The sequence below is a fragment of the Heptranchias perlo genome, chromosome 24 (genome assembly GCF_035084215.1).
Source record: "Heptranchias perlo isolate sHepPer1 chromosome 24, sHepPer1.hap1, whole genome shotgun sequence".
Classification (NCBI taxonomy): domain Eukaryota; kingdom Metazoa; phylum Chordata; class Chondrichthyes; order Hexanchiformes; family Hexanchidae; genus Heptranchias; species Heptranchias perlo.
The window spans coordinates 45,447,866-45,464,269 of NC_090348.1; the positions used below are offsets into that span (position 1 = coordinate 45,447,866).

Here is a 16,404-nt window from a genome sequence, read left to right on the forward strand (position 1 = left end):
AACATCAGAACCATTATCAGCACTTGTCTGTAAAAATGGGAGCAGTGGTTATGATCTGAAATTATTGAAATCAATGAGTCCAGAAAGTTGTAAATTGCCTAATCGAAAGATGAGGTGCTGTTTCTCAAGATTCTGTTGAGCTTCATTGGAACAGTGTAAGAGGCCGAGGTCAGAATGGGAGTGGGACGGGGATTAAAATGGCAAGCGACCGGCAGGTCAGGGTCATGCTTGCGGACTGAGCGGAGGTGTTCAGCAAAGCGATCACCCAATCTGCGTTTGGTCTCCCCAATGCAGAGGGGACCTCAATGTGAGCAGCGAATACAGTATACTAAATTGAAAGAAGTACAAGTAAATCGCAGTTTTACCTGGAAGGACTGTTTGGGGCCCTGGAAGATGGGAAGGAAGGAGGTGAAAGGGCAGGTGTTGCATCTTCTGCACTCGCACAGGAAGGTGCTGTGGGGAGGAGAGCGTGTGTTCAGGGTGATGGGTGTCGCGGAGGGAGCGGTCCCTTTGGAATACTGTGTTTGATAGCTGAGGATGATAGGTTGAATTTGAAGGCTGGTGGGGTGGAAGGTGAGGACAAGGGGGACCCTCATGGTTCTGGGAGGGCGGGGAAGGGGTGAGGGCAGAAGTGCACAAATAGGACTGACATGATCGAGGGCCCTGTCAACCACAGTGGAGGGGAATCCTTGGTTAAGGAAAAAGGAAGACATATCAGAAGCACTGGTGTGGAAGCTGGCATTGTCAGAACAGATGCGATGGAGAAACTGGGAGAAGGGAATAGAGTCCTCGCAGGAAGCGGGGTGGGAGGAAGTGTAATCAAGGTAGCTATGGGAGTCGGTGGGCTTTATAATAGATATTGGTTAATATTTTGTTCTCTATCTATGTTCACCTGAAGTCCACTTGAGAGTCTGGCTGGATGATAGATGATAACCCAGGCAGAGTTTTCTCTTGGCCATGGATGCTAAGATCAACTGTAGAGCCCTAATTAAATGGCTGAGATCAGCTAGCTAAGAACAGACCAGGATCCTTGCTAACTTCTGGTCTGTAAGCCATGCCACGGGCTACATTTTATCTCCAAAGGCGGTGGTGCCCAGAACACAGTCTACAAACTCCTTTCAACCAACCTGCAGTTCTGTTCTTTGCAAGCTGGTGCACCATGATGACTGTCTGTTTGAGTTGCTCTGAATCTTCCTGAACCTCGAGGATTAAAGGAATCAACTTCTTGACCTGTGCATTTAGACTAACTAAGTACAGCCTTTTGCACCAATTGGAAGTAGCAATTACCAGTCTTCAAGCTTGGGGCGTTTCAAGAGGCTGAAACTGCCACATTATACATCAAACAGGATGTGAGGAGTGGGTTACTGTTAGAACTAGTAAAGAGCAGAAGTTCCTGGATGTCACTTTCCAGAAGGATACGACTTTGATATGGCCAACACTGACATCTCTGACAGGGCATTAGCCATGCTGGGCCAGTTGTGAAACCTCTGTGGAAAGCCGCATGGAGTCAACCCCAGAGCTTTCCTCAGAGTGTAAAAAGCCTACATCTGTCCAATCCTGGGTGGTGACCATTCAGCTCGGTGCACTCTGAGTCAGTTTTAAGAGGCTACAAACAGTCAAGAACCAAGCATCAAGGGCAGCATATTGCCTCCCAGAGTTTCTGTGCAGCCTATCTGCAAAACATCTTTGGAGTCCAAACAATGGAAGCAAGGCGAGGCTAATCCATCATTGTCACTGTTGATAGAGAAAAAGGAGAGAGTGCATCACTGTTACATTTCAAGACAACAATGTCCTGTGAGGCTGCAGTAGGTGGCAGATCTTGACAACATTCAGTCAGGGAGGTTTCTGTTCCAGGGTCAGCTGAAATCCACGCACCTGTTACAAATCCCAGACTATCTGATATAAAATGGATGTGAAAAGGATAATAGCCTGGGCCATCTTTAATGGGCTTCCAGTGATGCTAATATAATGTTTGGGCACCTTGTGACTCCCCTCCCACATAGCGAAGGAAGGACACGCTGGTGGCGGATGCAACAGCAAAAGATGATATATAATTGGTAACTGCAGCAGGAACATCAATGGTGGTAAATACATTAAGGGTGAAGATGGCTGCATTGATGAGAGAAATGTCAAGGAAAGGCAACAAAGTTAACAGTAGGGGACAGGCCGTGGATAACAAGGCAGTTGTGGGGGGAGGGGGGAGAAACGGGGCCAGGCCAGGAAGCTGAGTAATAAGGTTAGTAAGGAGCAATGCCTTTATGTATGGAAGGGTGTTGAATTTTACTGCTTCAGGCATTAGATTCTCACTGTATGGTGGTATGGGATTTGTAGCATATTGGGGAGTCGATTGTTTGCAAATAGGAGGTTCAGGTTTTTGTGCAAGGTTGGGGGGGGGGGTGGTGGTGGGGGACTTGGATTTTTAATGTATGGGCATGGATTTTGCAGATGTTTAATAAATGTGCAAATGTTTTAGTCGAAAAGATGGAGATTGTGTGGGACATGGTACCTAATTGTGATTCTGCCCGGCACAAAAGTGTTTTAATTGTACTGGCCCACTCAGTGTGCTATGTGGATCCGGTTTACTGCTGTTAAAGGTTGGACACCACCTCACTGAAGTTTCAGAGCAGTCTACTTCATTCAAACTTAACACAAAAACCAGAGATCAGTAACAAATATTGTCTACAGCAGAAGAAATGTTTTTGGGCAGCCAATAATGAGGCCCCAAAATAGACTTTTCAGATCAGGTTATTCCAAGAACAGATCTAATCTGAAAACTACCTTTAGCATAGAGAAGGTAGCTGCTCCTAATTGAGCAATTGATTGGATTTTCCTACTTTAAATTAACAAGTATGTGATGGTGTCCATCACAGTGTGTGGCATCAGTTGGGGGTGGAATACTTTCTCTCATTTCACGTACTTATTGTTGGCTGCATATAGTCACACTATTGTACCCAACCAGAATGGTGCTGATTGGGTAATTCTCCCATCAATCACGCCTGGAGACGCACTGCTGTAAGTAACTGGGATTGATTTTACACACATAATTTGTATTATGTATCTATCCTCCACTCACTGCCTTTTGCTGGAGAAATCCCCCTGTTTTTATCGGGAGAAGCTGCTGCAGTTTTGGTTGAGTTCTATTTGCTGCAGTTCATAGAGACTCTCTTTAAATAGACTCTATAGACTGTTTGTTTGCTGTAATGTGCAGTTTAAACAGACTCTTTGAGTAAGTAGACTTCCATTTGTTTTAGAATACATTGTTTGCTGTGAATCCGGCCCAGCCTCCAACTCATTGGCTGACAGTGGTGTCAATAGACACTATGCTCATTGTCTGCATCAGGTACAGTGAAATGGAGAGTAAAACAACATATACTCTGCACCAACAAAATGCCTTAATTCCAATTTCTAGAGCAGCCCATGTGGCACCAGCGACCCTCATAGCTTCTCTGTGGAATTGAGTTTCTGCCTGATTATAACCGTTTTGTGATGTCAGCCTATGCCCATAAAACCTGAATTGAGCATTCCCCAGAATCAGTTCGTGCAACACCCTTACAGCAGAGAGACGGAATTCAGTCTATCTGTCCACGCCACCCAGTTCTCTGAACTGATTTGACTCCTAGTAAAGGAGCCAACAACACACTAATGTAGCTCAGCTGAATTCGGTGTAACCTCTCTGATGATGGATTTTAAAAATAATTATTGAAAATGGCTGAGGGCAATATTGAAAGTCACTTGCATGGAGGCATTTTTAATCATGGATCAGCTTGAGTTGTTGATTTGAATTTGTGCAGAAGCTTTGCAAAAAAGAGTGAACAGTAAAGCAGGCCTCACTGCTATTGCAGTGTGCCAGCTTTTGAATAAATTATCTTGTACATCCCATATTTTGCTGGTTTCAGAGTTTACTATTTACCTCAGATGATCCCTGATGTTCTCTTGAAGTAAAAACATCCAGTGGGCATGTTCCTCGAATTGGAGAGCAGGGAGGTTCTGTTGCATTTGTGTAGGACCTAAAAATACTGAAGGAACGGTGTGTGCTTTCAATTTTGTATGAATATTAACTTGAACTCTACTTGTTGTATTGTGAAAGTACCATTTTAAAACACTTGAGAATAAATTGGGTGTATGTATGATTGCATATAAGTGATAACCATGACGAGCAAAGCCTGAGTGCTTTACAGTGTTTGTGCCCTTGGAGTCTAAGTGCATTGGACATTTTCCTAAACAGTTCATTTTTATGCAGCATGTTAAGTTTTTGGTAATTTCCTGCAGGAGCTTCATCTTGTTGCTGCTATGATGAATGTCAAGTTTTCTTTAGTGGCTGGAAGGGGGCATGTTCTGGAAATTCTGACAGTAAACCATAGTGATATCTGGTGGAGGAAGACATGTCAGCTGACAGGCAGAGAAAGTCAACTAAGAAATTTACTGAGGCAAATTGCTCCTGTATATTTTGAAAAACTTGTTTGACTATTTGCAGTATAAATATTAATGATTATACTGCTAACAATGTCAAGCTATCACATACTGTTCTTTTAAAAGGGAGATGCTCAGCTGACTGTAACTGAAATGAACAAGAGCTTGTCTGAAGTGCACTCTTATTAAATTCAAGCTGGTTTCTTCACTATGTGTCTCTGCTACCTGCATAGATCATCAGTTGTGTTTTGCCTGTCTTCCTGTAGTTAAGTCTACATATTGATGGGTAAGTACTTGTGCAATTGAGACCTTCTGTTAGTGCACTTTCTCCTCTCTGCTCAGTACCGGCATTATTCCAGGCAGCAGGTTTATTGATTCGATGTGAAATTCTGCATATATTACATGGGATTCTGGGATTTTTGCTAGTGTTTTGGGAGTTGCTTTCTGCATTTCTGTTTATCTTTGAAAACCAAAAACCAGCAGCCTGTTGTTTTTAGCTTTTCTTGTTTTGCTAATGTTTTTGGTTGATCACTACTTAAAATAATAGTGAAGAGTGGGGAGGAGAGGAGGGTGAGGGATGCCCATGAGTGGTGTTAGTACCTTGAAACGGTATCCTTGATCAATTTCGAACACTGTACAACCAACTTATCCATCTTTAAAAGGATAGTCATTATTACAAAGATGGATCTTTGATCTCCCTAATGTTCATGAGTATAACTTTGTGTAGCTTACGGATGAAAGAAAACTTGCCGAATAAGTTTGGATGAAAGCGGCTTTTTGGTCCATGTGATGTATTCTAGAATATTAAGCCAACCATCTTCCAATTACAGCACCGAGGGAACTCATGTGTCCACTGTCCAAGACTCAGCCACCCTTACTGGCAATCTATTGAAGCTGTTAACCAGTTTCTGTGCATATTTTTTTTAAAAATCTGATTTTGTCCTAACCTTGCCGTTCACAACTTTTGTCCTGCTGCCCTGCTGTATCTCAAAGTAGTATTCCAGGATTGTATTATCTCATGTAGGTGTCAGTTGTGCCTTTTTGAGGATGAGGGTCCCCAGTTTATTTACTTGTTCCTTGTAACTCATTCCTCTAACATCAGAGATTAGTCTTGTAGCTTTGCTCTTTACGACCCTAGGGCTTGGATGTTGTGACCAGTACTGTGTGTAGTACTTAAGGTGTAACTTGACTGAATTGAGATTTATGGGGATATTCTTTGAATAGGATTCCCTTATCAAATGTCACTGTGTTCTCGTTCTATACCAGCTGTCTAATGTCACTCTGGCAAGCTCACTCAATACTAGCTATGCCAGGTATCCAAAATAAATGTTCATTTAATGCATGGATTATTGATTTAAGTGCAGTGGACATAGTTGATGAACAAGGTCCATAGTACAGGACACTAAGGTTGAGAAAAATAGAGAGGTTACAAATTGAGAAGTAATGATTTAGCTACCACTTGGATTTTAAAAACTTGAAGAAACATTGGCCCTGAATTTGTTGGAGTGGGGCATCTAACATGCCCGGTTAGACTTTTACCTATTTGGGTGTCCCCGTACAAGAAACACAAAAAGTTACCATGCAGGTACAGCAAGCAATTAGAAAGGCAAATGGCGTATTGGCCTTTATTGCAAGGGGCTTGGAGTACAAGGGTAAGGAGATCTTACTACGGTTGTACAGGGCTTTGATGAGACCTGACTCTGGAGTACTGTGTACAGTTTTGTCGTCTCATCTAAGGGCGGATATACTTGCCTTAGATGGTACTACCTTGGGTGCAACGAAGGTTCACCAGATTGCTTCCTGGGATGAGGGTTGTCCTATGAGGAGAGATTGAGTAGAATGGGCCTATACTCTCCAGAGTTTAGAAGAACATATAAGGTTATGAGGGGGCTTGACAGGGTAGATGTTGAGAGGTTGTTTCCCCTGGCTGGAGAGTCTAGAACTAGGGGGCAGAGCCTCAGGATAGGGGGTCGGCCATTTAAGACAGAGATGAGGTGAAATTTCTTAACTCAGGATTGTGATTCTTTGGAATTCTCTGCCCAGAGGGCTATGGATGCTGAGTCATTGAGTATATTCAAGGCTGAGATAGATATAGATTTTTGGACTCTCTGGGAATCAAGGGATATGGGGATCGGGCGGGAAAGTGGATTTGAGGTCGAAGATCAGCCATGATCTTATTGAACGGCAGAGCAGGCTCGAGGGGCTATATGGCCTACTCCTCCTATTTATGTTCACCCTTCAGCTCAAATTTTTTGCGCTGCAAATTGCTGGAAGTGCGAGCTGATAACGGCATGGTGAAGGCAACATGGCATCTTGGACCTTGGTGAACGATGGAATCCCCTTAACCAATGTGATTTAAAGATTGATGAATCCTTCAGAGGAACAACAAAGTAAATAGGGTGAATTAGAGTCAAATCATCGAATCATTATAGCACAGAAGGAGGCCATTCGGCCTAACGAGCCGGTGCTGGCTCTTTGTAAGACCAATCCAGTTAGTCCCATTCCCTTGCTTTTTCCCCGTAGCCCTGCAAATTTTTTCTCTTATATATTTATCCAATTTCATTTTGAAAGCCACGATTGAATCTGCTTCCACCACCCTTTCAGGCAGTGTATTTCAGATCATAACTACTCGCTACATTTAAAAAAAAAAGTTTTTCCTCACATTGTCTTTGGTTCTTTTGCCAATCATAAATCTATGTCCTCTGGTTCTTGACCCTTCCGCCAATAGGAAAGTTTTTCTTTATTTACTTTTATCTAAAGCAGTCATGATTTTGAACACTTCTATCAAATCGCCTCTCAACCTTCTCTGCTCTAAGAAGAACAACCCCAGCTTCTCCAGTCTATCCACGTAAGTGAAGTCCCTCATCCCTGGAACCTTTCTAGTAAATCTTTTCTGCACCCTCTCTAGACTTCAAATCCTTCCCTAAAGTGCAGTGCCCCAGAATTGAACACAATACTCCAGTTGTGGCCGAACCAGTGTTTTATAAAAGTTCAACATAACTTCCTTGCTTTTGCACTCTATGATTCTATGTATAAAACCCAGGATCCCATATGCTTTAACAGCTTTCTCAACCTGTCCTGCCACCTTCAAAGATTTGTGCACATATACTGCCCCCCCCCCCCCGCCCCCCGGTCTCTCTGTTCTTGCACCCCTTTAGAATTGTACCATTAGTTTCTATTGCCTCTCCTCATTCTTCCTGCCAAAATGTATCACTTCGCACTTCTCTGCGTTGATTTTCGTCTACCATGTGTCCGCCCATTCCATCAGCCTGTCTATGTTCTCTTGAAGTCTATTACTATCTTCCTCACTGTTTACTACCCTTCCAAGTATTGTCATATGCAAATTTTGAAATTGTGCCCTTTTGGACCCAAGTCTAAGTCATTAATACATATCAAGAAAAGCAGTGGTCTTAGTACCGACCCCTGGGGAACACCACTGCACACCTTCCTGCAGTCTGAAAAATAAACGTTCACCACTACTCTCTGTTTCCTGTCACTTAGCCAATTTTGTATCCATGCTGCCACTGCCCCTTTTATTCCATAGGCTTCAATTTTGCTGACAAGCCTATTAGGTGGTAATTTATCAAATGCCTTTTCAAAGTCTATATGCACATGAACCGTATTGCCCTCATCAACCCTCTCTGTTACCTTATCAAAAAACTCTCTCAAGTTAGTTAAACACGATTTGCCTTTAACAAATCTGTGCTGGCTTTCCTTTATTAATCCACACTTGTCCAAGTGACTCTTAATTTTGTCCCGGATTATCATTTCTAAAAGCTTCCCCACCACCGAGGTTAAACTGACTGGCTGACAATTGCTGGGTTTATCCTCTCACCCATTTTTGAACAAGGGTGTAACATTTGCAATTCTCCAGTCCTCTGGCACCACCCCTTTATCTAAGGATGATTGGAAGATTATGGCCAGCACCCCTGCAATTTCTGCCCATACTTCCCTCAGCAACCTAGGATGCATCACATCTGGACTGGGTGACTTACCTACTTTAAGTGCAGCCAGCCTTTCTAGTACTTCCTCTTTATCAATTTTCACCCCATCCAGTATCTTAACTTCCACTCCTTTTACTGTGACTTTGGCAGCATCTTCTTCCTTGGTAAAGACAGATGCAAAGTACTCATTTAGTACCTCAGCCAGGCCCACTGCCTCTATGCATAGATCTTTTTGGTCCCTAATTGGCCCTACTCCTCCTCTTGCTACCTGTTTACTATTTATATGCCTATAGAAGAATTTTGGATTCCCTTTTATGTTGGCCGCCGGTCTATTTTCATACTCCCTCTTTGTCCCTCTTATTTCCTTTTTCACTTGTGTTTTCTATATTCAGCCTGGTTCTCACTTGTATTATCAACCTGACATCTGTCAAAAGCCCCTCTTTCTGCTTCATCTTAAACTGTTTCAACATCCAGGGAGCTCTGACTTTGGTTGCCCTATCTTTATCCCTCGTGGGAATGTACCTAGACTGTACCCGAATCATCTCCTCTTTAAAGGCCGCCCATTGTTCGATTACAGTTTTGCCTGCCACCTTTTGATTCCAATTTACCTGGGTCAGATCTGTTCTCAACCCACTGAAATTGGCCCTCCTCCAATTAAGTATTTTTTTCTCTAGATTGTTCTTTGTCTTTTTCCATAACTAATCTAAACCTTATACTATGATCACTGTTCCTTAAATGTTCCCCCACTGACACTTGCTGCACCCGATCCCCCAGAACCAGATCTAGCAATGCCTCCTGGGCTGGAAACATACTGATCAAGAAGGTTCTCCTGAACGCACTTCAGAAATTCCTCCCCCTATTTGCCCCTTATATTATTACTATCCCAGTCTATATTAGGATAGTTTAAATCCCCTGTAACTCTAGCTTTTGCACCGCTCTGTGTAATTTCCCTGCAAGTTTGCTCCTCTATATCCTTTCCATTAGTTGGTGGCCTATTGAATACACCCAGTAGTGTAATGGTATCTCTATTGTTTCTTCACTCTAACCAAAAAGATTCTGTCCATGACCCCTCAAGGGCATCCACTCTCTCCAGCACTGCAATATTCTCCTTAATACTGCCTCTCCCCCCCCCCCCCCCCCCCTGCTTCACTATCTTCCTGAACACCTTGTATCTTGGAATATTTAGTACCCAATCCTTCCCCTTTTTGAGCCAGGTCTCTGCTATCGCCCCTACATCATAGTCCCTTGTGGCTATTTGCACCTGCAGTTCACCAACCTTTATTTACCATGGTTTGTGCATTTACACACATGCAATCTAAACCTATCTCCAACCTCCTCGTATTGTCTTAGTCTGATCCCACCTAAAACTGTTCTATTCCTTACTCCAGTGCTATCTGTCTCACTCAATCCTTTGTGCACCATGTTTCTCCTTTCCAATGCTGCATCCCGTGGCCACCCCCCTGCCAAATTCGTTTTTAAACCCCGCCCCCCCCTCCCCCACAGGGTACAGGTACAGAGAGGGAAAGAAAGATTGGATTGAGAGAGAGGAAAAAGACAAAGTAAAAGTAAGAAAAAAATCTCTAACAGTTTAGTACCTGTAGGAATGAGACTTCAGTTTCAATTATTCCCTTTTCTGGGCAGGGGAGGTTGAGTGGCATTGCAGGAACATAAATCTCATTTCAAAAAGGTACTTGCGCTGTTAAGTTCCAGCCCTAACTTTCTGCGGCGAGTTTAATTGGTAATTAATGTGCAAATGCAACAATTTCTTGAAACTCACGAGGAGGTTCAGGGTGAGCTGAGTTTTCGAGAAGCCAACGATGCAGCGGCTGAAATCCCCTAGCAACTTGTGATTCACAATTCACGGGGTATCTCTTCCTTGCCACAAGTCGCTGGACGATTTACATGTTAATAACAGCATATGCCATTAAACTCACTGTTATTTTGCCAGCATTATCTGGCCCAAAGACTCATTGTCTTAAGAGGAGGAGACAACTCTAATGGATAATAACTTCAGCTAGCTCCTTAAACTGAAGTTGCACAAATAGATCAAATAAAACCACAATAGCCATTCTCTGATTGTGGATCCTGGGCTGTGGTATCACAGGGTGTAGTGTCTTGGTTTGTGTCAGCTGCTGTCATGTTAGATGCTTCTGTTCGCTCAGTATGCTCTGCTCAGCTTGTCATGTAAATACTCCTATGTTGAAGGATTGTTCAGAGCATAATCATTGCTAGTTTAGCAAGTGGTCACTAGGTTGATTGCTGAGAAATAATAACTTTTTATATATATTACAGGATGTTAAATAATCATTCTGCTAATCTGTTTAATTTTTAAAAATGTGCGTACTGATGGATGAGATCTTTAATGGAATGAGGGTGAGGCCTGGTGCACTGTGATATTGATAGGTTGCTGCAAGAGCTTTAAGTGGTACAAGATTTACAGTTTGAAAGGCTTTTTAAACTCTCCCGCTTGTTCTGCATTTAAGATGTTTCCTCTGGAAAGCAATATGACATTTTGACAGCCATGTAGTTCTGTAAATAAGATGGAAGAAAAAAGTGAATGGGAATGCAGAGCTGAATGTTTTGCAACATTGGCTGTTGTGTACTGTTTCATCTTTGCACAGCAACCGTGGGCAATTGCATAGCAGATGTACAATTACAGTAATTTTGTTGCAGTAGTGATGACAACCTGCTGAGATTCAGGCCCCTGTTCATTCTTTCCTGAATTCCCCTTTCTCTTTATTTTCTTTGAAGTAGTTATCTTACCCGAGCACTGCCAAGAATCATTGTTCAGATAATATCTGAAGGAAAAGCATCCAAGATAAGGCATCAGCTTCAGTGTGACTGTGTGCAACAAAGAACCAGGCCCTGTGTGGCGAAATGCTGAGAATGAGAGTTTCCATATATCGTCTCAAATATTTTTACTCTAATGCTAATACTTAAAATACCACAGTTTTTGAGGTGTTGTAACACAGATAAGGCAGTACAGAAGCCATTGAAGCAGTTTTTGGCATGTGTTACAGGTCACGTATCTTATACTAATTTCAAGGTAACCTCATCATGGAAATGACAAAGATGATCCCCGAGAGCTCAGTAAATCCATTGCTTGCTGTGGTGCTGAGATGTACCACAACTTGCACTTATTTAGCACACTTAATGTAGATAGAACCCCGGTAAAGATGGGTTTTAAGAAGGCTTTTACAGGTGAGGCATAAAGTAGGTGTTCAGGGAGGGAGTTTCCTTTCTATTTATTCTCCCCCTCCATATGGAATAGTTAGCAACCGTTTTTATTTTGAGAGATTTCTACTGTAAAATCTGTTTTATGTCCATTAGTTTGCTTTTGTAAAATGCATATTAATTTAAACGTTTAAAACAAGGTCTTTAGTGCACGATAGATCACACCTTAAGACTAGAGGCAGATCCTGTGGACGCACGTATAATTTCACTAGTTAAATATAACAAAAGCGTTTGTTATCCTGGGTGCATTGCTGAAGGCTTACCTAGATATCAAGGTTAGTGACAATGCATACAAAGGCATAAGGAGTTAGGAGTCACTATGAGAAAGATACAAGGTATAACTGCTGAGAAGTCTAGTGTAAGGAGGGTATAAAAGTCCCCAAGTATAATGGTGGGTTTTGAAACTTAACTCAGTTGAACAGGACACCACAGTTTAGCATGGCCTGATTCAGCCTGAGTGGTTGGTGAGAGGGGTGGAATCACTGGCTGAAAATGATGGCTCAAGTCGTCATGGTGTCCAGTTGAAGGAAATTTTAACTCATCCACAAGCTAGTCAGTCAGGCAGTCTGACTGTACAGAGGTGGTCAAGGGAGATTTATAGTTGGGTGTTGCCAGTGTACATAAGGAAGGTTGACCCTGTGCCTTTGGATGATGACATCGAGGGGCTGAATGTAGATGAGGAAGAGAAAGGGAGTCCAGGATAGATATTTGGTGAGCTCCAGAGGTGACAGTGGGGGAGGGGTGGGAAGAGGAGGCACTGTTGAATTTGTATTGGGATTGGAAGAGTGAGATCTTGCAAGGGTAGTTTTGCAGAATTGAACATGTAGGAAAGGTGATGGAGGAAGATGGTGTCACTGACTATATCAAATGCAACAGATGTCAAGAAGGACATGGAAGGATAACTTACCATGAATGTAATTTGTGACTTGGTTAAGGCAGACTGAGGGAAATTGAACATGGAATTTTGGGCGAGGTGGGTCTGAAGTTGGCAGGTAATAGAATGTTCAAGGATCTTCAGGTGGAGGAGGAGGTAAGAGATGGGGTGGTTGTCAAAGATGGGTGAGTTAAAGCTGGATTTTTTAAGGAGGTCGGTGATTGTTTTAGAAGTGAAACGGGTGGTGCCTTTGCAGAAGGAGCTTTCTTTTTTATTTGGATGAGTGACACTGGCAAGGCTGCATTTATTGCACACCCCTAGTTGCTCTGAGAAGGTGGTGGCTTGCTTGGCTACTGCAGAGATCAATGAGGCAACCACAGTGTGGACTAGATTCACATGTAGACCTGCCTGGGTAGGGGTAGTAAGTTTCTTTCCCTGAAGGACATTAGTGTGCCAGTTGAACATTTAATGACAATCAGAAAACTTTCACGGCTATTTTACCTGCTGCTAACCCACAATTACCAAATTCATTGATTCAATTTTACATGGTGAGATTTGAACTCTGTCTCTGGGTTACTTGTCCAGTACCATAACTACTATACTGTACCCATAATGGTGGCAAGCATGGTGGTCAGAAGTTGGATAATCGTACAAAGAGCCAGGACTGAAGCTAGGACCTTACAGATCAAAGAATGTCCCAGCTTTAATCTGTTGGTGCTGTTACCTGATCCCAGGTATTGTGGTTGGGGGTGTCCTTAGACTGGAGAGGGTAAACAATTGTCAGGTTTCTTGCTGTTAGAAAGTGTGTGGATGGCTAGTGACAAAAGGATTGAACTTGCCTGTGATGTCTTTTCTCTTGGTGTCACACTCTCTCCTGCCACCCCCACCAGCATTTAATTTCCTTGTTTACACAAGAGGAATGGTAGCTTGGGTAGGATACTGGAAGACTGGTTCATTGGCACTGACATAGTTCATGATCAAGCCCCACCTTCCCTTTTGGTACACATCATACGCAGTGAGACGGAAGACAACCTACCATCAGGCGAGGGTGATTGCAATTGTCTTGCTGTTATTTTACCGTTTTCTGTGGGAGCAGCTTGAAGTGCGTATTCTTCCCCATAATGGCAGAGCTGTGTTGGGATTTGCAGTGCAAACCCATGTTAGTACAGTGCTTTACCACATGTACACTGATATGCTTATAAGTGATGTCTTGCAGAATGATTTACTAGAGTAGTAAACAGAGCATGATGATATGGTTGGCAGCACACTGATGCAAGTGTGCCACAAACTGTTAAGATTTTATATTTGGGATTTTAAGAGTTATTACCTTGTCAGCTTGGCTCAGTTGGCAGCAGTCTAGATTCTGAGTTATATTTGGGCTAAACTTATTTTTTTCCCTGACAAAAGCCTTGTTACCTCCCTATGAGGAACAGCCTAGCATTTTGGCACCTGTCCCCACTGATCAGGAACATGGAATTGTGCAGATTGAACCTGCAACCCTGCGCTCGTGCAGACTGAGCCAGTACCTTGCTTCAGTTTAATCTCCCATTTGAAAAACGGCACCTCAGACAGTGTAGGACTCCCTCAGTACTGAAGTGGAATGTCTGCCTAGATTATGTACACTCAAGTGCTGGAGTGGGGCTTGAACCCACAACTGTCTGAGTTGAGTGTTACCACTGAGTCAAAGTGACGTAAGATACTAAATCTTGAGATCCGTAGTCAAGCTATTTTTGGCTGCAGTATAAAATTGTCGATGTTGCAACCCCATATTGAAGAAAAATGGAGAGGAGGCTCTTGTTTCAGTAGGACTCAATGTATAACTTTCAATTTGTATATTTGTACAGAAAACCAGGCTTTATTTTTAAGCTTTGCAATGGAAGTGACTAGCAACATTACTTTCTCCATTTTCTCCTCCCCATCCCACCTCTCCAAACAAACAATAACTTGCATTTATACAGCGCCTTTAACGTAGTAAAACGTCCCATGGTGCTTGACAGGAGCATTATCAAACAAAATTTGACACCGAACCACAGATATTAGGATAGGTGACCAAAAGCTTGGTCAAAGAAGTTTTAAGGAGCGTCGTATAGGAGGAGAAAGAGGTTTAGAATGGGAATTCATGCACAATTCTGCAAAGGTCTGAAGGTCAGTGCGTAGTGTTCCCTCATTCTCCAGATTTTACTCCGGGAACTGAGCACGTGCATCATGGAAAATAATTTAAGGAACAAGCATGTGATTTTGAGAGCAAACACCAATGTGGTGTGTTCTGTAATGCAACAAATATTGTGTGTGAGAGAATCACTACATGGAAGGGAGCAAAAGAATTATTCTGTTCCTGAAAGATGATATTTGACAAGTGATTACGCTCATCAGATTATAAAACACGGAATGAGAAAAGGTAATTTAGTAGCTCATCCTTTACGGACAGTTTTCTCTGTTGTGCCCAACTTCATTTTATCTCCTATGGGGTGTTTCTGTATGGTTTCATGCTGCTTATCCCCGCCTCCTTTCCCCACAATTTTATTGAGAAAAACTTTAGGATCTCCATCTTGCACAGCAACCTTCATTATTCAATTTTGGTTGTTTTTCTATGACCTGACATTACTCTCCAATAAAATTGTCAGCACATCATTACAGTTCATTCACTGCTTATTAATGTACGTCGGTGTGGTCACCTGTTAATCACTTTCTTCCCTGAGCAAAGGGATTGACTTTTATTGATTGGGAGACAAACCTAATGGGGATGCCACAATGTATTTGTGAATGTGTTTTAACTTGAGAACAGAATGTAATTTGCTTTTGACTGTCACTTGCGGGGTTAGTGTCTTGGTTAACATGTAGAAAAGTTTTCATGTAGCACACGTTTTCTGTTCGCTGTATAGGTAACACCTCATATGCTTGAACATACAGAATCCCTGGGCCTGAACAGTTAAACTAACCTAGCAATAATTCGGTCCCTGGACACATTATCTTGATTTGTACTTAAAACGGTTTCCCTCAGAAATGTAAGTATTGTGAGTAACTCTTTCCCTGTTTTTTGCAGTAATATCGCAGAAGCTCTAGTGAGTAAAGGTCTCGCCACAGTGATCCGTTATCGGCAAGATGATGATCAGCGATCTTCTCACTACGATGAACTACTTGCTGCAGAGGCCAGGTAAGATGGCTATTGCAATTTTTAAAGTTATAAAATATGCTTTGATGGGAAGTGATAATGATGTTGGACGTGACATGAAAATTCAAATGTCATTTAAAATGTGTAATTGGAATTGAAGTACAAGTATTGACTTAATGAAGCAGTAATAGGAATGTAGGAGTGCAGTGGGCTAGAACAAGCTGCAGGTTTTTTATCTTAATCTGCTAGCTCAATATTGTGATTCATTTACAGTATTTATATTTTTTTAAATTCTAAAGATTTTAGTGATGTTTTCTTTCATGACTGAGATCCCATGAGATCGGAGCAGTTGTCAATAAGAGCAAAGTAATTTCTACTGAGTTTGTTACTTTGATTTCACACCACTGCCTCTTTGATCACTAAAGTTGTGGGTCACAAGCAGCAACAACAACTTGCATTTATATAGCGCCTTTAATGTAGTATAATGTCCCTAGGCGCTTCACAGGAAAATAAGCAAGACAAAAATTGACATTGAGCCAAAGGAGGAGATATTGGGACAGGTGAACAAAAGTTTGGACAAAGGTAAATTTTAAGCATTGTCTTAAAGGAGGAGAGGTGTAGAGAGGCAAAGAGGTTTGGGGAGGGAATTCCGAAGCTGGGGCCTAGATAGCTGAAGGCATGGCCACCAACAATGGGGCGAAGGTAGTGGAGACGCCAGAGTTGGAGGAATACAGAGTTCTCGGAGGTTTGTACAGCTGGAGGAAGTTAGAGATAGGAAGGGGCGAGGCCAGGGAGGGATTTTAACACTAGGATAAGAATTTTAAAATTGA

The 16,404-nt window shown here is 42.4% G+C and overlaps 1 protein-coding gene across 1 annotated transcript in view; it reads left to right on the forward strand.

The window, feature by feature from the left end:
• snd1 (staphylococcal nuclease and tudor domain containing 1) overlaps window positions 1-16,404 on the forward strand; it is an 813,248-nt gene that overhangs the window by 181,191 nt on the left and 615,653 nt on the right. Inside the window, exon 13 of the mRNA XM_068005235.1 lies at window positions 15,506-15,616. Coding sequence (XP_067861336.1) covers window positions 15,506-15,616 — 111 coding nt within the window. The remainder of the gene's footprint in view (window positions 1-15,505; window positions 15,617-16,404) is intronic.